Source organism: Siphateles boraxobius, unplaced genomic scaffold (genome assembly GCF_051911475.1).
Source record: "Siphateles boraxobius isolate OS27281-9 unplaced genomic scaffold, OSU_SipBor_1 19, whole genome shotgun sequence".
In the NCBI taxonomy this organism is placed as follows: domain Eukaryota; kingdom Metazoa; phylum Chordata; class Actinopteri; order Cypriniformes; family Leuciscidae; genus Siphateles; species Siphateles boraxobius.
Window position 1 is genome coordinate 24,818,105 of NW_027508799.1, and position 22,854 is coordinate 24,840,958.

General features: G+C 36.9%; 2 protein-coding genes across 3 annotated transcripts; one reads left to right on the forward strand and one right to left on the reverse strand.

The window, feature by feature from the left end:
- Positions 1-1,057: 1,057 nt before the first annotated feature.
- klhdc10 (kelch domain containing 10) lies at positions 1,058-13,654 on the forward strand. Of its 2 annotated transcripts, XM_077234464.1 has the most exons (10): positions 1,058-1,366; positions 6,446-6,538; positions 8,401-8,622; positions 8,754-8,908; positions 9,037-9,185; positions 10,600-10,684; positions 10,915-10,981; positions 11,097-11,144; positions 11,253-11,392; positions 11,543-13,654. In XM_077234464.1, exons 1-10 carry the CDS (start codon positions 1,282-1,284, stop codon positions 11,750-11,752), a joined length of 1,254 nt encoding a protein of 417 aa, XP_077090579.1. In that variant the 5' UTR covers positions 1,058-1,281; the 3' UTR covers positions 11,753-13,654. The 2 variants fall into 2 exon arrangements, with proteins under 2 accessions (XP_077090579.1, XP_077090580.1); XM_077234465.1 differs by lacking the exon at positions 6,446-6,538 and having other exon boundaries at positions 1,080-1,366.
- Positions 13,655-13,705: 51 nt separating this feature from the next.
- cax1 (cation/H+ exchanger protein 1) lies at positions 13,706-22,626 on the reverse strand. The gene is made up of 20 exons (XM_077234463.1): positions 22,440-22,626; positions 21,363-21,518; positions 20,899-21,011; positions 20,653-20,761; positions 20,193-20,309; positions 20,027-20,088; positions 19,540-19,722; positions 18,651-18,836; positions 18,474-18,573; positions 18,011-18,152; positions 17,698-17,881; positions 17,452-17,551; positions 17,260-17,378; positions 17,121-17,158; positions 16,760-16,878; positions 16,526-16,671; positions 15,819-15,913; positions 15,654-15,732; positions 15,461-15,569; positions 13,706-14,045 (listed from the first exon to the last, which is right to left on the reverse strand). The coding sequence occupies exons 1-20, from the start codon at positions 22,510-22,512 to the stop codon at positions 13,972-13,974; spliced, it is 2,304 nt and encodes a 767-aa protein (XP_077090578.1). The 5' UTR covers positions 22,513-22,626; the 3' UTR covers positions 13,706-13,971.
- Positions 22,627-22,854: the final 228 nt, after the last annotated feature.

The following is a 22,854-nucleotide window of genomic DNA, read 5'->3' on the forward strand; positions in this document are numbered from 1 at the left end:
ATATTAATTTATTTGTAGTAACCCATGACAATGGGCTTGTTTTATTCACGTAATGTATGATGAAATATTGTTCTTCTCATTAACATGTTAGTTATGTTAATCAGAGACAAATAAAATAAATAAATAAATAAAAATTATTTATCCAAATAATACAGCTTGTAAATATGGGGATTGAATTGTGAATTTATGCTTCTTTAGTGTGATTCATAGACTGAAAAATGTGCGATTACACACATTTGACACATTCAGCTAGTTTGTGCAGAACATACAGTTAATGTAAGAGACATTTGTTTTTCTGTAGACAATCCAACTCATTGTGAGTAGTTCCATGGATCTTCCAAACTGCAGTCTGATGGCCTTGAGTTGAGCTGGGAACAAATGATGTCTCCTTTTGGCATTTGACGCAATGGATTTTGTTGACTGAAAACTTAAATTGCAGTGTGTGTTGTAAAAAGATTTTGCATCTCTTAAGTGCTGCCCAAAATATATATAAGCTGCCCTCAATATGCAAAATAATTATTCAGGTACATTTAGGGCAATAAGAATGTCTTAATTAAATTATAGAGATATAATAAATAAACTATCAATTTTGAAAGTAATGTATGACATTTTACACGAAATTTAGTTTGACTTATTGATGACGATCATGGAAGTCCCTTGACGTAACCTTTTAAAGTGTGCACATGAATTTGAATTTGAAAAAATAATGATGTGCACTGAAAAATCTTGTATAATAAATACTGTTATATTCCATAAAGAATGCACATTTTGATTGCATGGTGACTTTAAAAAAGAAATGAAAAACATAAACATATATGTTTATATATATATGCAATATATATATATAACATACATTTACATGCAGCAGGGGTTATACAACAAACTGCAGCATTTTTGTAGTTTTGGACATTTTGGGTCAGCTTGAAGTATTTATTTCAACTGTACCAAAATTGTACAACTCAAAACATTTTTTTTTTTTCATGGCTTCATGATTTTAAAGTTTGACGTTTATCATGAAGACTTTTATCTTGAAATGCATTTAAAAAAACGTCAAAATATGTCTTTTTTAGATGGTGGCCATCTTGAATGTGTTCAATTCACCAGCGTTTCTGCCTTCACATTGCAAAGGAGACCCGGTCAGGTCCATCTATTTAATTTAAGCGTCTCTTTCTCGAGAGAATGGGCTGAGTTATGCTCTTCGATATACCTCTGTCTGTTGAAGGAAACCCCGTTGTCTGAGAGTGCGTGTAGGTGGATGATTACAGCGTGATTTTTGGAGCGATGTCTGCCGCAGAAGGAGCACACAGCCCGGACAGACTCAATCAGTTTGAGAGGCTGTCTGGAAGGCCTCCGATAAGAGCCGCAGGTCAGTGAGGACACAGCTAACCGCTTGAATAAGCACTAAAACAACAATATTTTTTTGCAGAAAAATAAAATTTCTATCTAATTTCTGTCATAATATAAAGCACAGTTATTTTGTATGTCACATCTCTCGCGCTGCTAGCATCTAGCGTTAGCTGTTTCGCTAATGGTTATGTTTTGATTATGAACATTTCAAGTTCGCATCTATTAATTGTGATGTGTATCACGTAGTCGTCATTTGATGTTGGCTTTACTGTCAAAAGTTGCGTTAAATACGGTTAGCTTGGTAATTGAGCTTAACAGCTTCGTTTGAATTTAGCTATAACTGTTAGATGTCAGACTTATTATTTGACTGTGATATGAAAATTATTAATAATTTACATCTGCATTTAATGCTTTATCAACTATTTGATCGTCTTGTCAAGTGAAGTTTAAGCATTTCCCTTTAATGCAGCTGTTAAAGCAGCACTATGCAGGTTTTTTTTAGCTTAACTGAACAGCTTCGGAGTTATTGGAATGGTTATGAGTCTTTTCTGGTTGAATGGTGGTCGTCTCGCCCCCCTCTGGTGCCAGTGAGTGGAAATACCGCACTTGCAACTTTGGGTCAGCTCTCGCGATGTAACGAATTGCTTTACGGCACTGCACACATTAGTGTTGTCACGATACTAGAATTTCTAACTTCGATACGATACCTTGAAAAATATCGATATTCGATACCATTTTCGATACCACAGAGAAAAAAACTGCCACAATATTAAGGGGGTCTTTTTTTTATTTAAAGCTAAATATTACAAGTCTAGAACATGACAATGAGGTATATTTTACATGAACAAAAATGTCCTGAGTTCTATCTGTTAATATTTTTTCATTGGACCAGAGCTAACATGATCCGTTGTGTTTTTATTACCTACTGTTATCAAAGATTAAAATATACTGTAACAAATGCATTGGTCATCGGTCATAAATGCTGGTTAATACATTAACTTAATTTGATGAACAGATTTAAACGCAAACGTGTGTGCATCACACGCGGAAACAATGCTCACTGGATCAGCATCTAGTCAAGTTACCTTTATTTATATATTGCTTTTAATAATACAGATTGTGTCGAAGCACTTAACAGTATCAAAATTGGAGGATAGAGTGTCAGTAATGTATAATAATAAGGTTAAACATTCAATTTTCAGTTAAAGGCATTTCATTATTGAATTCAGAGATGCCATTGTCTAGCTCAGTTTAGTTTAATTAGTATATGTGTAATCAAATTGATGATAATCGCTAATGAAGGCAAATTGCAGAATTAAATAATAATTTTTGAATAAAGTTAAACAGACACAAGTTAATTTACATCGGACCACAGTTACAATATTTACTTGTCTACGATTCCTCAGTCAGATTATGTTAACTTTAAGAATTACAGTGAAAAAACGAAACACAGACTCATATCAACAACAATACTAGGCCATCTTGGTTAATGTTTCAGAAAAGTTAAAATGAGAAGAGTTACAGTGTTTTAGGATGTTTTTAGCAGTGGTGCAGGTCTGTCTAAAAAACAAACACCCCTGATGCTGAGCATATGCTTGCTAAATGGTACCCCTGGAGCCAATTCCTTAAATGTTTACATCTATAAAATAATTTTACAAAATGAGTGATGAGAGGGATATTGATAGTCAAACAATCTTTTGGGTGCCCGCAGCCCGCTCGCAGTGTGAAGCGCGTGTCCGCGCTATTCTCCGACATGCCCGCTCGCGGTGTGTAGCGCGTGTCCTGTCCACACTATTCTCCGACTCCGACATGCCCGCTCGCGGTGTTCTTTATCAATCAACCAAAGCCGGTCGCGGGGACGCCGCACTCGCCATCTTTCCATTCACTTTTGCTATTTAACCAGAGCGAATGAGACGAGTGCGTCACGTGTGGTGTTTGTCAACGCGCCTTTGGAGAGAAGTGAAAGTGACTGCTCGGCTAGTATTGGTGTGTTGATACTTCGGGAAATTAGTATTGGTACCGTTCAGATATTTCAGTATCGATATTTATCGAAATATCGATATTTTTGACAACACTAGCACACATTACACTCATACACGCCCCCATCCAGATCCGGCTAGCTATTGACCTTATGCACCAGAGAAACGTGGGCGCCGTCATCTTTAGAATATTGTCTTTGAACTTCCGTTTTTGCGGTCGCTCTGTATATTTTTATGGCATCGCTGTCCAGGAGTAATTAGCTGGTGAAGTGGATTTACTCATTGTAGAGTTAACAAAAGTTATCATGAGCATTGTAATGTTTATCATAAGCATTGTAAAGCAGATGTCTTAACAAATGTCGACCGGGAATTTTTTTACGAGCAGTTCATTCATACCTATGCAAGATCGCTGTGAAAATACAGACCGGAAGTCAAAAGACAACGAGCGCACCGCTAAAAAGGGGCGGGGCTACATAAGGTCTAAGAACAACTATCATGGCTAAACTGTCATATAAGAAGCAGAAAGCTAGGAAAGCATTGTCGGAGGAACAGAGAAAGAGGAAACGGCAGACTGACCGAGCAAGGAGTCAGACACGAGTAAATATCGGACCTGCGTTTTCAGAATGGAGAAAAAAATGAAGAAAGCGCGGTCGGAAGAGTCTAGAAAAAGGTAACGAGAATCTGACAGCACGAGGAATCGGACAAGAGTCCTACTCACTCAGGCTTTCACTGTTATAGTTGATTCCTGCGATTATCATGAGAACAGTTGTCAATATCTCACATAATTATCAGGACATAAATAAGCCTACACGTTGTAAATAGTGTAAATGAGCGCAATTTGCAAACTATTATGATAAATTGCAATAATCATGTCTAACAACATTATAATAACGGACATTATGAAATAATGCGACGTACATGTAACTTTATTGATGTCATCTGGTATTTAGGCTCAGGTTAGCCTAACGCCGTAGGCTACTTTATTATTATAAAGTGGAGAGGCCGTGAGTGCAGATCATAGACTGTCACGCTCTGTGGGACTTGTATTTACGACAGTAACGTTAAATACAAGTACTCTACAGCGACTCTAGGGGTCGCTGTTTGACAAAAACGGAATTCCTGCATAGTGCTGCTTTAAATGTTGATTTATAGACCAAGTTCTACTACTGTTATAAAGTGCAAATAGTGCTGCCAATACAGTTGTTAGAAATTAAAATGTATATAAGGAGCGAGTGCTCGAACTCTATGCTCTTGGTTTCCAGTTTTAATTCGTGTCAGCCCTGAATAAGCAAACATGCAATTATGTTGCAATCATGTTGCGCTTGTTACATAGTAAATAAAAACACTGAATGAATGCAAGTTTTGGGGGAAGTTTGCTAATAATATATTTATTTGTATTTCTAGATTAAACGTAAAAGTTAAATTGTGTTTGAAAGTTGTAGACTAAATGGTTTTTAATGCACCACACCAGTAAAAAGAATGGATCTGGCAATGCTTATATACACTCCGTGTTTACTGTGATGTTTATAGTTTACATTTACATTTATTCATTTAGCTGACGCTTTTATCCAAAGCGACTTACAATTGCTATATTTCAGAGGTCGCACGCCTCTGGAGCAACTAAGGGTTAAGTGTCTTGCTCAGGGCTCTCGCAGTGGATTCGAACCCAGGTCTCTCACACCAAAGGCATGTGCCTTATCCACTGCGCCATCATCACCCCCAGTTTAGGGATGTATTTCACTTGGCGGTTTGTTTGGACTGTTAATAGTGCCACAGATCAGCACATGGGTAAATAAAAGCGGGGCTCTGTCTGGTTCTGCTCAGTCACGGTGTAAATACTACTACTTTTTTTTGATTTTTTATCTTTCAGCAGTAAGATACACTAATAATTTCAGGCAGCTGTGGTGCATTAAAACAGTACTTGCGGTGTGACATTAGGACTTTAATGATATTCACACCACCCATCACATGCCTGCAGCTCTAGCCATCTGTATCCTCCTTCCTGTTTATATGAAGAGCGATTAAACGCCTTTTTATACTTGCACAAATTCCTACACCAAACAGAATTGATGTATTCGCCACAGGCTTCTTGGGTTAGAAAGAACGCAGTATGTTACTCAAAGTTGTCCTAAACGTGTTTTGAAGCTGCTGGGTTTCTTGCACAACACACACTTATCAGCTGGAGGCAACCGGTTCACAGTAAATGTAGCTCTCAGATGATGATTTGCATATGGCAATCTTAAAAACCTCAAATCGAACCAAGTGACTTTTCATTTGATGCTGTAGTAATCGTCATGGCCTGTAGTTTGTCTTCAGTGGACATCTTCACATTATGCGTTTTCTCACTTGGGGAGACTTTTGACTTCTAACCACACAGAATCCACTAGAAACCACGTGGCAATGCTCTGTCAAACATTACTGGGGTGCATCCATCATTTTTATTGTAGTTTATTTGCTGTTGAACCTAAGCAAACCAGTTATCAGTGTGTTTTGAATTGTTTCCAAACATTTTATCCAGACATATCAACACAGTACATTTAAACAGAGTTCCAGTGGGCATAATTTTTTCCAAGTCATAGAGAGAAAAAAAGTCATACATTTCAGTAGTAATTTTAAAATGTTAATGCTAGTCTCTAAATTATTTTGACTATGAATTTCCTTTGTGAGTGCAATCTCTGTAAAAAAAAAAATTCATTATCCCAGTAATCATGAGAGCGTGGGGAAAATCAATGAATTAATTGTTATCCTGGGTATATGTTGTTCATGCTCTAGTACCAAAGGATTTTCATTATGCTTTGCTTTGAGTATTAGGGCTGTTGAACTCTGTAGAGTATTTTGTGGTCCTTTTGAATGAGTCTCTTAATGTTGTTCATGGTTATTTATTGCACAGATTACTTAAACTATGGGGCGTGTGGCAGTGAGGAGTTGTTGTTTTTTTAATGTAGGAAGTGACATACCACCTCACTTTATTGTACATTAGCCTTTTTAATTTCCAAACCCATTTGTTGACCCCTTGAGTGATGGGCAGGTTGTTTGTCTGTTTATGTTTTTCTTTATTTTGCCATTGTCCTTTTGTTGTTGCTATTTTGTCTGTCTGACTGCGGTAATTGTGGTAACAGGCTCTAAGAAGAGAGTTTCCTGGGTACAAGCTCGAAGACTCCTCGGCCAGCCCTGCCCCAGTCTACGGATCCCTAACAGGTTTTTAAGAGAAGGTGGGTAATAGGCGATGACTGCCTTTAACTGAACTTCAAAAAGAAAACCCACATGACAAATCTGGAGGCCTCCCCCATGCTGTCCCCACCCTCCCTCTCTTCAAAACTGCTCTTCTTCACTGTGGTGTAAAAAAAAGCCCTTTTTGCCAGAGCTCTTTCTGCTAAGCTTCATTGGGGCAAAGCTGGGGCAGGATGGCTTGGGTGTTTAAAAAAAAAACGGGAAAGGCCAAAGTGTTCGTCTGGTTGTAAGTAATGTGTGTTGATCCTTTTTATTTTTATTGATTTGTGTCCGTTTTTATTTTTTCACTTCCCTCCCATCTTTATTCCTGCGATGCTCTCACTCAGGTGCAGCATCCAGGTTTCAAGGCAAATTCACTGGCAAGAAATTTGCAAGGGTGAGGCTTCGCATGCTGTGATCGTAGGTTCGGTGGCCTTTGAACCGTGCAGATCAATTCTTTTCAGAGAGTCATAAAGTTGGGTGTCAACTTATCAGTTTTGTACACCGGGAAAAAAGCGAATGTGTGGAAATTTTGCGCTTTTGGTTAATTGTAATATTTTTAATGCATAACAAAACATTTAATAATATTATACTTTCCATTTTTTATAATATTTAACAACAATAATGCTAATAAAAATTATGTATTTTATTTATATATATATATATATATATATATATATATATATATATATATATATATTAGTAGTAGTTGTTGTTTTTTAACAAATAAATATACTATTTATTATTATATTAAAAATTGAATAAAAACTTATTTATAAATGGAGTTGTTTCAGTCAAGATCCTGTTTGTGTATCTGACTCTACATTGTGTTTGGGGGAGTGGCCATAGCTTCTTAAATATAAATATTTGATTAAGCAGGCTTTGACAAGGAATGAAGGCTTATGAGGGTTTGAACTAGTGATTGTTAATTAATTTGGTGTCGCAGGTGTGTTCTGTTCACTGTTACCCATGCTGTTTTGTGTTAAATTGTTGTATTTGAAGTCGCCATCGTGTAGATGTTTCTTCTAAACAAGTCAAACTTCTGATATTTATTGTACATTTGTAGATTTGACACATTTTCAAGCTTTATCTGAGTGAAAGAAGTTTTCAGGCTTTTAAGGCTAATCCGTTCACTTCTACATCTGCAATATTTGGATCCCCCTATGAAATTCTAGTGAATTAAATATGAGAAAAATCTGGTTGGAGATTATAAATCTCACTCAGTTTTAATTTGTATATTCAGGAATGCATTTCAAGTAGGATGAACATGGTTGGATTTGTTCCCTTTACTCATAATAGAGCTGATCTAACTCAAGAAAAGTGTGTTCATCTAATATATATGTATCTGAAATCTAGATACATTTTATTGGCCAACTGCTTAGTTAGTCAAATCAGAATGGGTTATGTTTCTATGTTATGGATGAAACTAAACTAATAATGCAGTTTGCATTTTGTTTCACAGGTGACTGTGAAGAACCAACTCAAGTGTGTGTTTAATCTACTTCCTGCTTTCCAGAACTGTCCTGTGGAGGTTTGAATATTGATGTTGTGCTTACTCAGAATAATTTGTTGCCTTAGGGCTGGTTCACACAACGCGTGTCACGTAGAATGCTGTGTCATGCAAAAGACGCGAGCTCAACGGTTAAAGACATCTGCGTTTACTTTGAAAAACAATAGAAAAGTAGCGCAGTGGAAGGAAAAAACATGTTCTGTGTGAATGACCCCTTACAGCAGCAAACCCTGGATCCCATTTTCCCTCCATCCTTGATCTTTCCTTCTACCTTTCAAGACAGATGCTAACTCACTGAGGACCTCCCAGCTGTTTGTCGTCTCATCATCAATAGGCTGCTGTCTGTCTCTGTAGGTCACAGAGCCCCTCCGGCCCGGAGTGGCCATCGCTGTGTAGCAGACAACACCAACCTCTATGTGTTCGGAGGGTACAACCCCGACTACGACGAATCAGGCGGCTCAGAGAACGAAGACTACCCGCTGTTCAGGGAGCTGTGGAGGTTCCACTTCGCCACAGGGACATGGCAACAGATCCGCACGGAGGGTTTCATGCCCACCGAACTGGCTTCGATGTCAGGTAATGTGAAAATTATATTTTAAATTGTTTTATTTTATTTTTTATTTTGATGATGTTCCAAAAAGCCACCGGTATGTCTGGTATTTTAAACCTCTTTCTTCTCTTGACCATCTTGTTTGAACGTCACATAGCTGTTTTACATGGAAATAACCTGCTTGTGTTCGGCGGGACCGGAATCCCGTTCGGGGAAAACAACGGAAATGATGTTCACGTCTGCAATGTTAAATACAAACGTTGGTCCCTCCTCAACTGCAGGGGAAAGAAACCCAATCGAATATATGGACAGGTACAAAAACCCAAACAAATTCATAATTTAACCTATTAATGAAAACAAGTACAAGGTATCCAATGTTTTGTAGTAAACATGCTATATTATGTACATTAATTGAGTGATCCCTATTTTGTGTTTTGCAGGCGATGGCCATAATCAATGGCTTCCTGTATGTATTTGGAGGTACGACAGGCTACATCTACAGCACAGATCTTCACAGACTGGATCTAACAACACGTGAGTGGATTCACCTGAAACCCAACAACCCTCCGGACGACCTGCCTGAGGAGCGGTGAGTCAACTTTTTTGGGGGGATTGTGGTTTGGTTGTAACCGTTAATTGAAAGTGTATTCAACCAAAACTCGGACGGTTCAAAATGTTCATAAAGTAATCGTAAAATAAATCTATATGAATCAAGCAGGTTTAATCCAAACCTTATGAAGAGACATTCATACAAAGCGCCACGAGAGAAGGCGTTAAAATACCTTTTGTCTCAAACCACATAACATTCTTCAAACTTGTTTAAACACTGACTTGTACCACCTGACTGCTGCAGATTCATTTCGACATTGATAGTGCTGCCATACAAATGCATAGTTCCGAGGGCGGGAATCGCTTAATCACTGCAGTTATGCCGTGACCTTAGCATAAGCTCATTGTTTTGGTTCAGGAGGAACTGTAAACGGCGGCTGCTGTCTGTCTACAACTTGGCATTGTCCTGAGACTTCCACAGCAGATGCATGTAAATGTTTAAAAAATGTTTTAGACCATTTATATTATTGATTGCTATCAGGATGTGAAGAGAGTTTTAACCAGTATAACAGTGTTTATGAAAAACCTTTAAACAGAAAACATACATATAGCGTTCAACATGCTCTCTTGATGCGTTGACGTAGTGTGATAGCGTAGTGTTTCTGTGTTGTACGTCACACGCGTCACACACATGACCAGCGTCGGCCAATAGTGAGCCTACGTGTGACGTACAACACAGAAACACTTCGCTATCACACTACGTCAACTGACTCGAGGCCCACAGAGAAGGAAATTAATAGTTGAAATAAAGTCGTTATTTTTGTTTTTTTGCGCACAAAAAGTATTCTCGTCGCTTGATAAACTTAAGATTGAGCCGCTGTAGTCACTTGGACTATTTTAACAATGTCTTTAATAACTTTTCGGGGAACAAGTTTCAATCCCTTAGAAGCCTATAGAGGAGTATGGAGGAGTGATCCAGCTCTTAGATTTAATCAAAAATTTCTTAATTTGTGTTCCGAAGATGAACGAAGGTCTTACGGGGTTGGAACAACATGAGGGTGAGTAAATACTGACAGAATTCTCATTTTTGGGTGAACTATCCCTTTAAATCTGTTCATCATATAAAGTGGTCGTGTCTCTTCAGAAGACTTGGTTTAAACCAGTCTATTCATATGAATATCTTTTACGATCTCTTTATGAACATTTTGAAGTTTTGGGTGTAAAGACTTCCAATGGAGGGACAGAGATCTCTCAGATTTCATTAAAAATATTTTAATTTGTGTGCTGAAGAGGAATGCAAGCCTTATGGGTCTGGAACAACATAAGGGTGAGTAACAGATGACACTAACCCTTTAAACAAAGCTAGGGTTACTAAAACTCACTCTTTGTCTGATGTTAAAAGGTCAGTCTTTGAGCAGATATGACAAACTTCCTTCAAAATTTGTTTCTTGTAGATATAGGCATGAGATAGCTCATGATGGACAGAGGATATATATTCTAGGAGGTGGAACTTCCTGGACTTCCTACCCATTAGACAAGGTACAAATGCTTCCATGAATCACCAATTTAGGTAGCGTTCATTTCACAAATGTTACATGATTTATTTTGTTTACTGGAAATAATTGGCCTTGCTTATTAAATATAAATGCAATCCCTGTGCAAATAGTTCTTAAATTGTTCAATCCATCTGCTTATGACAATTTACATGAATGAAATTTTTTTTCTGAAATTTTAATGTAAGTGACAATTGTCCCAAATGTTTGTATCAGATACACGCATATAACCTTGAAACAAATTCCTGGGAGGAAATCACAACTAAGCCTCATGAAAGAATAGGTAAGTAATGAAATTCTCATCTTAATCTTTTTGACATCTGACAATGTGAAGCACACTGTGAATGCTTTGTATTACACGCTTATTCTGTGCTTTTTTAATTATTATTATTTTTCAGGTTACCCAGCCCCACGGAGATGTCATAGTTGTGTGCAGATTAAAAATGGTAGAGTTAGTTAATAAACTAACTGTTGAATTGAAGATTTTACTCTTCTTTTTTTTTACTGTTACTTTTTCAAGCTGAGTTTTTGATTGCTGTTGCTGTTTGTGGCAGATGTATTTATATGTGGAGGTTACAATGGTGAAGTAATACTGGACGACCTGTGGAAAATCAACCTTCAGACGTTCCAGTGGAATAAACTACCTGCAGTGATGCCTGAACCTGCATATTTCCACTGTGCTGCTGTTACCCCGGTCAGTTTATTTTATTTACCTTTTTTATTACCTTTTTTAATTTAAAAAAAATATATTTAATTTATTTTTATGCATTTACATTTAATATTTGTCATCCTCAAGCATTCATATTTATTGTTAACTACTTTTTCTTCTTTTTTTCGCTCTCAGGCCGGTTGCATGTACATCCACGGTGGCGTAGTGAACATCCATGAGAATAAGCGGACTGGTTCCTTGTTTAAGATCTGGCTGGTAGTGCCCAGTCTGCTGGAGCTGTGCTGGGATCGTCTGCTCAAATCCTTCCCGCACCTGGCCCAACTTACCCCTATACAGCTGCTAAACTTGGGCCTCACCCAGGAACTCATTGAACGCTTAAAATAAAAAGGGGGCTGTGAGTGCGAGAGACCATATGTGTATGTACTATGTGTGTACATTTTTCTTTTGTTTAGTTTTTTTCTGGACGCTGATAATGGGCAGGACAACGGCACTTGATGCCAGCGCGTGGACTCAAGCTCCAGGATCGACTAAGGAACCCCATCCTAACGCAGCCCGCCTTAAAACCAAAAACTGTAGGATGCCTTTTTTGTTTTGCGTATGCACCTTTTAATGATTTGAAAATCAATACAAAACATAAATATCCTTTAAAGAGAAGGTTTTTTTTTCCTCAAACACTATATGGGTCAGTGACCTGAAGTTTTTTTTTTTTTTTTTTTTTTTTTCTTGAGATTGTAATGTTATTTATTGGCCTTCAGAAGTGACATGAGGGACGCTGAGTTGTTTTTACTGATGTATCTTAATTCCTCTCCTGTCAAAGAATTATTTAAGTTTTATAAATCACCGCATCACAGCATGAATATTTAATCAGCAGTGATGTAATTGGGGTTTAATTATTTTCCAGGCAACTTTTCAGATCACTACTGAACAGATACCAACTTATGCAGAACTATTGATGCCTGGGATTGTGATTTAAGGTTTTACTCCAATGAAAATGGTGCAAACAGTGTTGAATTGTTGAATGTTTTAACAAAATGGCAATTTTTTGGTTTTCACTGCGAATGTTGATTTTTTAGGTTGGGCGCTGTTGCTCAGATCTGCAGTTACATCTGCACTTAAGGCACAAACACCAGACCAAGTAATTATTTATTTTTTCAACCAAGCTTTACAGCCATAGCAGAGCTCTTCCCATGTTTCACTCAATTTTGTAAACCAGTCATTACATCACTGTGAATAAGGTGCTCCTTAATTTACTTTTAAAGATTTTACTGAAATAAAATGTTTGTTTTTCCTTAAACGAAGCATCACTCAAAGTTTTTAAATTGACATTTCAGCCAACTGCAGAAACTCATTTAATTGATCTAGTGCCTTCCGAGCAAGACCTGATAATGTGCTATATTTAACAATGGGACAAAGCCTTGCTAAAAGCACTTTATTATTTCATTCAAATTTTACTCAAACAAGCTGACCTGAATTTAATACAACAAAGGTGCGCACTTACCATTTTCATCAAGCCTTCTAGCACTTGACACATTTACAATAAATAAAACTTAAAGTTCAAGACTATTTCATGTTCGGTCAGCATAATGCTAATGATATTTCGAGCCTTGTGTATATCTGTACAGTCAAAAAAAAAAATGAATGGATAACCTTCCTGTCATTTAGCAATAATGTAGCGGAGCATCTCTTTACTATGCGGACCCATTTAAACTATCAAGCTCTGAATTCAAAACATCACCAGTCGAAATACCAAATACCATATCTTGAATTCAAAGACCATGCATTTTATTTTAACGTGTTATGGTTTGTGGCCATGTAATTACATTTATTAGGCACCAGCAATTGATGTAGTTGAGTAAAATGTTAAAAGAATCATAATTGCTATAATTACACCCTCTGTATCTGTAGCTTCACTCTGGAATTTGGTCACATACATGCTCATATGTGCCTACCCACCGCTTTCTGCCATTTTATTTCTTCATGACTGGATTCCTGTTTGCATGGGTCAGGACTTTAGGGTGCTTTGTCTTACAGGCAACGTGCAGACAGTGACAACTCCATATCTATGACTTCCATAGAAATGATTTAATCAACACAGCGGAATACTTCACTCAGTCTGCATGGCGTGACGGTCCCTTCATGTCTTTGTGTTTTTTGAGACAAAGGGTCTCGCTGGACTTCAATTCCTCAGTTGTGCAGCAAATGTTCAAGGTACTCACTGGTTACCTGTAACTTGTGTACCAGTTTTGTGTTTTATTGTTGAAAAATTAATAAACTTGTTCAAACTGCTGTCTGTGTCATCTCTGGTGTTTTTAAATCTAATCAGAAATGACAAGAAAATTTAATGAAATCAATTTATTTATTAATTTTGATAGATTGCTACATCTACTGCTTGTAAAATATTTTATGCATATTTTAAGTAAATATGATGAAACTGCTTTCAGCTTCAATCAGGCTTTAGTAAGAGCTCTCATACTTCACATGCTGGGGGGGGGGGGGGTTTCATCTAAATAAGGAACTTTACAGGGTATATAGAACAAACATACACAAAAAAAATGATACAAACATGCCAACAATAAAAGATAATAGAGGGAAAAAGTAATTTTTCAACATCCAAGAGGAGCAGGTGCAAAAAAGTACAAAGCCAGGAGAATGAGGTACACAACCACCAGAGCCGTTCCTGTTCAGGAACAACAACAACCATAGTCAGAAATTAGTATTCACTTTTTTTATGTAACAATGAAACCTGAACTAATATCTTAGAACTAAACCAAACCATAGAAATGACATAACAATACTACTAATTCATTGTCTCAAATCAAGTACAACAAAAAGGCACAATAAACAAAACTTGTGTAAATTAGTTCATACATTATACATAACATTAATATTATATTTTATTATTATTTTGGTAAGACTTTGCAATAAGTTCTCATTTGTTAACATTAATGCATTAGTTAACATGAATAAACTATGAGCAATATGTTATTAGAGCTTTTATTAATGTTAATTTATAAAAATACAATTGTTCATTATTATTGTTAGAATTATTCATGTTAGTTCACAGTGCATTAACTAATGTAAACAGATACTTTTGGTTTTAAAAATGTATTAGTAAGAATGTAGTATATGTAGAAATGAACATTAATTAGGAGTAGCGATGTTTACATCCACCTATTTTTTTATGTGCATTTTGGGATATCGCATAAAGAAATACTGGATGAAAACGGCAAGATGGGCATAAATTTGAAAAGTGCACTTAAAAAAAAAAAACTCTAAAGTTAAAAAGTAAAAAACAAGTAAAAAAGATTCTGATAAGACATGCGCATAAACTATGATGGAAACACATTTACTAAATAAAACCCTCGAACAAAAAAAACTGCCTCAACAGTGGATGTGATTGGATAACTGGACTAACCAGCTGAAAAATGTAATTGCACAGCATCTCAAATGTTGGTTTGATCATTCTGAAATGCCTTAGCCAAAGCCTGTCTTTAAAATGATTTGGATTAATTCCCTCCAAGCATTTCACATGATTGCATTTTCAAATACCAGGCATCTGAACGCAAACCAACATTTCGTCCGTGCAATCTGAAATGCAAGTCATTTATGATGTAGGAAAAAATAGTGCAGCAACTTCCATTTTTATTACAGATATTTTGCTCCAATTTCCCATGAAGTGACCATTTTGTTTTCCTGAACATGGGATGGTGCTTTATTCGTAAATGTTTTATGTTAATCGCAAACGTTTTAGTACATTTTTTAAACTTTGGATAGTAACATAAATCAAGAAGCATTGTTAGTTAGAAGCATTGTTAGTTCATGCTAACTTATGTTGAATTAATCATTATTGTAAAGAGTTACCATTATATTTTTTAATAGTTCATAAAAACTATTAAAAAAATCTAATCAAAACTCCTTCATCAGCCTTTTTCAAACCTGTATGACTTACTTTCTTCAGTAGAATACAAAGGAGTTATTGCCGAAGAGCGTTCATGGCTGTTAAGCAGACTGTTCCTTTCATATAGCTATTGATGATATGATTTTTATTTTGGACAAACTATTCCTTTAATCACTAATACTAAAAATGCTTACCCTGAAAGTAGTCCGACTTTCCATCCATAAATATGTAGTTGACCAGGATAACGCTAAAGATGCTTGCCCAGAGGTGTAAATCACTGAATATGAGGACGAATCCAACATCCTTGGGAGAAACAGAAATAACTTGTGTTATACTGCAGAACTGAGTAACAGAAACCAACTTAAGTTATTTTTGAGAGTGACTTACATAAAAAGCATTGAACAAGATCAGTAGCGGTATCTGCAGCATGCACACCTGAACTGCAATGCAGCTCCCCACTTCCAGGCTAGATGATAAACATAACCATATTAAAGGCAGATCCAGATCATATATTGAAAACAGTCAAGTTCACATTTTTGTAAGAGTTGTAACCTGAGACTGATGTTGTTTTGAAGAGCAAACTGGATCCCATTGACTAACTCAGGAAGCTCAGGAACCATGGCCAATACAGTAACTCCAATAAAATACTGTAACACAATATATTTGTGATATAAATGAATATTTAAGCTTGGATACAGAGTAAGAACAAGGCCTGCTATTTATGAAAAAAAAACTATAGGCTATTTATAAAAAGTTTTGTTTTTGGTGTCTACTAAAACTGTTGGTGTCCGCTGTTTAGTTCTGGTCTCTATGAAGCCCCTCCTTACAAAAAGCGCAATGTGCTCTGATCAGTCGGCTGGACTACTGAGTGGTGATTTGTTAACCACTTGTTTTGGAAATGTCACGCCCCTCACCATAACCGCAAGTTCATTACACTACTAAAGCAACTCGACCAGGACTCGATTCTCACTTCTTTTGGTGAGAATTATTTAAACAAAGAATATTGTGACGTGAGCCTACCTGGAAGAAAACTCAAGACTACAATCGAGGTATTTTAGGGAGTTAAGAAACAACGCTTACTGATATAGAGATAAACTCCCTTCGGAGGTGACTTTGTGCTTTGTAACTTTGCAGGCCTTTTTCATGCTCAAACAGCAACATTACAAAAGAAAGTTGAAAATATAAAAAAATAAAGTTAAATATATATTTTTTAATTATTAAAAAAATATTGGATAAAAAATCAATATACATGTTTGTACCTGTGAGACACTGGAGTTGGAGAGGATCGGTTTGATGTTTTCAGTGCTGAGATCAGCACAAGCTGCCATCAATACCGTAGCCAAAATGAGCACCACTAGAGCTCTCCTTCTAGACCAGTGAACCACTGCACCATGGTCACTAACAACTAACACACACACACACACACACACACAGAGAGATTAGGAAAAACACCTACAACTACATAACTCAAATGCAAAATCACAAATACAAACCATGACAGTGTCCGTCACTGACGTGGATATCATAAATATGCGAATGAGTCTTAAGGGTGAAGATCAGACCAATGAGATACGCAGCGGGTAACAGGACAGAGATAGTGTACACTAAAGGCCTGAAAGCAAAGACGGACATTTTTTTATGTTTTTATGCTGTAATAAATACTTTTGAATAATGACTGTTTACTATTGTCTTTTTAGAGCTGCTTTAAACCAGAATTTAATTCTGTTTGCATCACTGAATTATTATTTTTCTGTTTATCACTGTTAAGCTGCTCTGAAACAATCTGTATTGTATAAAGCGCTATAAAAATAAAGATGATGACGACTGTAAAAACAAGTGCGATTGGATACTCACTCGATATGACTCAAAAATAGTGGTCTGTTGTTTTCGCTCTGTAGGAAAATATGACGGTCATATATTAAATACTGTGCTTTGCATCATATACATCCAGAAAATATGTCTAAATGGCCTGAATTATATTACGTAAACATACCAGGTCATAGTGGCAATTGTTACATATGAAGGGGTTTGTGGTGTTACCAGGGGTGTTGTTACAGCCCTCACATATAAAGTTTCCATAAGCTTTTGAAAAAAGCGTGGGGGCGAAAACACCTGTGGTCAGAGGTAAAAGGTCAAAAATAATTCATTCTACCTAAAAACAATGAATTTCTGGTGGTTCTTTCACCTCCTATTGATATGAAGAGCAGGGCTGAGCTGACCCCTGCCGACCTGCTGTTGAACCGCTGCTCTCTGTGCTTGCAGCCCCCAATGATCATACAGATCCCCTAAAACACACACACACAGAATGTAGCTGTTAGGGGAATTTTATAATGTACAACGTGTGTGTGTGGCTGGTATCGGAACAGAAGGGCCAGTGTGAGAAATCAGCATCACAGAAACACACACATAAAAAAAGCACACTCGCTCTCACAGGTATGAAAAGGATGCAGCCCAGCAGGGTGCCGGTGAGAGCAGATTTGACGATCTCCGCATAGCACTTGTTTCCTGCGCGGTGACCCTGCAGCAAAGCTGTGATGTAGAAGGCCATCTCCGTAATCGAGCCGAACGTGGCGTTTACTACCGCTCCCACGGCAAAGTTACTCTGTGCGGAAATACTACAGAGAAAACAATGGGATTCACACAGATTTCACATGAAAAAGAAGAAAATATACTAAAATAAACAATTAAATAAAAATATAAACTTGAATAGGAACATGTAAACAGTTTTAAGGTTTAAATGTTACCTTGCTATCCCCATTCCAATGTAGTAAGACAGTGGGATAATGGAGCTCACTGCTGTGGCAAACTTCACCTCAGAGCTCACAAAATAATTATCTCTGTCCACATATCCGATCACCAGAGTGATGATAACCAGCGGCAACAGGTCTGAATATCGGTTTTAAAGATTTCAACATGTCCATATATACTGCATATCATAAAGAAATCAACTTTTTATTTATTTTTTTGCAATAAAGCTTGCTAAAGGGATTTGTCAACAAAAATTTGTCAACATTTATTGAGTATACTTATGTACTTTATTATATTTTAATATTATATTAATTTTATTTTCATCATTACCTCCCTTTTGTCTCGGTTGTTATTTTTCTTTTCCCGCCCTGTATGTCTCATAAAACAATTATGACTAAATCATACATAAAAAAGGTAATATGAGAGTGGTTTAAAATCAGGCATAGACATGAAGGATACTGACAGCAAACACATTGATCCCATCCACAGTGTATTTGTAGTAGTACCAGTTGAAGGCACGGTAACAGCAAAGCAGAACTCTGGTCTCGCAACCTTGTGGCTAAAGAATAGTAGATACAACAACTATTAGTAAAACAGTTAGTAAAATTATCATGTAAACAGTAGAATAGTACTCACCTTTTTCACAGTCCGAACTTTGACCTCTTCCGGTGGCATGAGCAGGATGATGCTCAAGGTCCTGGCGTTCATCTTTGACACAGGGATGGTGAACACCATCATCCAGGACAGGAATACGGCCAGGGAATGAACCACAGCCAGCAGGGGATATCCCAGCATCAGCCAAACATACGTACTCAATCGACACTAAGAAGAAAACATTGAGGTAACCATTTATTGAATTCTTATCTTTTTGTTGTACTTTTAGTTTATAGTAGTCCTCATGGGCTTCAAACTAACAACCTTCTGGTTAACAATCCTAAACTTTACCAACGATGCACTAAAAAATCCCAAGCATGATTTACAGTATAACAATGGCCTATCAGCTAGGCCCTGTTTACACCTGGCTGTAAGATGCATTTTGGTCGATCGGACTGATTTAGGGCTCTTTTGTCCACCTTCAACCTTTCTGTCCTGATTTCTTCGAGGGGAGGGTAAATGTATAGGCTTTTTCAGATCTCTCAATCTAGTGGACAACATAAGTTCACGCAATGTACATGAATCCAGGCGATCTTGTCTTGAAAAATCCCTTACTATGTAGTGACCTTTAATTTGGAGCAAGAGAAACTGGGGAAGTGACTATTGCGTCAGAGCTGTATTACTTTGCTCTAAGCTGATTGGTCTGTTTTCAGTTTGAGATCTCTTACCCAAAACATAACCTGCCCCGGCTCAGGTAAGCCATGGAGAGCAAGTTACAATGGCGATGAACACTGCTTAAGGCCAAGCCACTTTCATGGTGCCTTAAACCCAGGGTTGGCACAAACTAAACTGAAACATACCTAGTTATCCACCTAAACCAGCCTCAGGTAAACTGAGCCCTACATTTTTTTTTTTAAACTGACAGTCTCACCCAGTAACGCGTCTGCTTGGGGGGCAGCGTAGGGACAGGGATTTCTGTGGTAAACACAGGAGCGGAGCGCAGCAAAGGTGTAGATTCTTTCACCTCCAAAGACTCCTTTACTTCATCCACTTCCTCTGGAATGGCCTCACAGTGTGGGAATTTCATACAACATTTCCTAAGCAGGCTGCTGCTCTGAAAGAAAAATGTAAATATGCGCAGTCAGACGAGAGACTTCACATTTAGATTTGAAAGGAGTGCAGCTGCAAATATATCAGTGAAAATGGATTATTGACATTCTTAATCAATTATTACACGGAAAACACAAAGACCGCAGAGTCTGGAATGAATGTCATGTGCCATGCTACAGACATAAGATTAGTTTATTTAACTGGCCTTTGCAAAATGATTTAATGGTGACAGAATAAAAAAATAAAAAACATGAACAGGCTACATATATGCTTTTGAGGAACCTTCCGCTGATACATTTTGCTCTTACTTTCTGCAATGCCTTTCCAAATGGCCATAAGAAATAACCTGACAGCTCCAAACAGAGTTTTCCTATCACAAAATATGAGAGAACAGATTCAAGTGAGAATAAAGTGTCAAAATGCAACCGAAATGGACTATTAACAAAAATAAATGACAAATGAACCCTGACATACCATATGGGATCCCAGCAATGGTACAAAACATCAGGAGACTAACCAAGAAGTAAAACAAAGAGATCCACCAGCCAAAGAGCAATACATATACTATATTTCCAAAGGTAACCAGTGATCCTACAAGCAAAGGAGATCAAAAACATTAGGTGATCAACAGACTACAGTATTTTATACATTCAAACCACACTTAAAATGAATGGAATGCCATAGGATAAATGATAAAACATTAAACCATAAGGCATCTGTAAAGATATTTCTCAGTCATTTCTCTTCAAATTACTATTAACCAAATGGTCACAAAAATTTATTTTTGAGGAAGGTTTTTTTCTTTAAAAGCGTGCTTTAAAAACAAAAACAAAATTATAGTTTAATATCTTTTGCAATGACACATATTTTCAAGGGTGGCTTGCATGTCCAATAATTTTTGGGGTTTATATTTTTCTCATTGATTTTTTCTAACCTGAATTATGTTTGATATAGTTGAGCTCAGAATAAAGCTCCTTAACTACATCAGATCTGTCCTCAATGGGCCGCTCGGTTACATGACTCTTCCATTTCCTGAAACCAAACTGGCATACAAACATAAACAAATAATTTCCTCCAGTTATTGCATGGATTTGCACCCTTATTCTGTATTTTTTTCCACTCTGGAAACATCACTGACTGTTAAAACAGGAATATTTCATGAGCGCTCATATTTACACACCTTGTAGTTGTTGGCAAGTTTATGTGCCTCCACCTCGTTTTCTGCTCGGATGGTGGTTCTTACGCTCGCTTCCTGCCAAACGTCATCCGTGCATCGTGAATGCAGGGAATGCCCTGAAAAGTGATCATTTTTGGAGAAAGATCTGTAACAATCCTTTGGAATAAAATGGCTGATTGCTTTTTCATTGCTAGTATATTATGCATGCTAAAAACACACAAACTATATGTTCACACATTTTGCATAACCTTATAACATAAAACTAAATTATAAATATGTAATTTGTAAATTTTGTAAATATTTGTAAATATGTAAATAATACAAATATAATTTAAAAAATTATTTCTACCCGATAAATATTTAAATTGTTCGAAGTTTATTTCACTCTCTGTTTAATAACATTTTCCTACAAACAAGAGATAAACTACTATTTTTGAGACTAAGTCTGACTATGTGATTATACTCACTGTGGGTAGAGAGGCATTTCGGGGTGTAGTGTCCTAAATACTGGGAGTTGCAGGGGGAAGGAGTATCTGGGATCTCAAGATATGCTCCGGCTACACACAGTCTGTCACACTGGGAGCTACAGCGGCGACCTTTGGGTTCATGATCCCAGAGGGGCTCTAAAGGTCATAAAGAGAAAGAAATCAATGTCTCAGTGGATTTAGAGGTTTCTCATGGTCATCTGATGACTTGGTCAGGTCCCCAACCAGTCAGTGTGTGGAACTAACAAAAGACTCCTGATGGTCACATGAATAAGAGTTTCTAACATAACATTAGTAAAGCGACTGTGTCTGATGGCATTGCTAATTGATATCATGGCATAAGTAAAAAAATAAAAAAATCAAAGCCAAAAAAATAAGTTTTACATTTACTACCATATTTCAACACAATAAGTAAATTATTAATTATGGGCCAATTAGCTTTAACCGATTTCATATTAAAAACTGAAATATATGTTTAGAAGTTCAAAGGTCACATTACTTCAGCATTTAAGAATTAACCAAACATCAAATGCTCACAAATTATTTTAAAGGCATACATAGAAAAAACTGCTTGCAATCTTTATTTTCAGATGTGAGAAATGCAGTGATGATATATCTATGGAAATTGCCTTTAAATTTGTGAAAGATTAAAAACAAACAAACAAACACTTGATCAAATATTTGACAAGCCGTCTGCACATCACTGATGTTTTTACGTGCAGATTTAACTTTGCATCTTCAGTAACTGTTAGATAGAAACAGGTAGGTAGAAACAGGTGAAATTAGTCTCTCCTTACAGGTGTGACACATTCCCAAAATTCCCCAACAAATCGGATTTGTCTTATTAGTCAAACTATCTACAATTAATAACTGATAATACTTAAAATCTCCAAAAGTCATCGAATTAATTTCTATTGTTTAGGAAAACTACTGGTACCAAAACAAACAAACAAAGCAGACAAACAGAGAAAACTATCTTAAAAATAGTCCTAATGAATGCATAATGAGAGAAAAAGTCTCTGAGCTTCTTTATAATTATAAGATGACTGTAATACTCGCCTGAACCCTCAGTGGACCGTCGCCTCCGACTCTCCACATCAGCGGACATCGTGTGTTTGGTGTTGTGAGCCATTCTGCTTCAGTCTCGCACCTCCACCATCAGATCACATCAGATCAGTTAATCTGATTCTGTAGCCACTGCCTGTGCGCGCCACCGACGCCTGCTGGGAGCGCGCTTCTCAGCACTGCCCTTCTTTCCCTGTCTTGGAATGAATTGTGTGATGCCAAAAATAACCTACAGTATATACTGCGACTACTACTACTAATAATAATCCAATTAATAACAACTAAAATTATAAGTACTTTTATTTTTGACATAAGAAAGTTTAAGTGCCACGTAAAAAAAAAATGTAACATTACGAGAGTAAAGTCTTCTTTGAGTCATAATATTTAGAGCATAAAATTATACACCGAT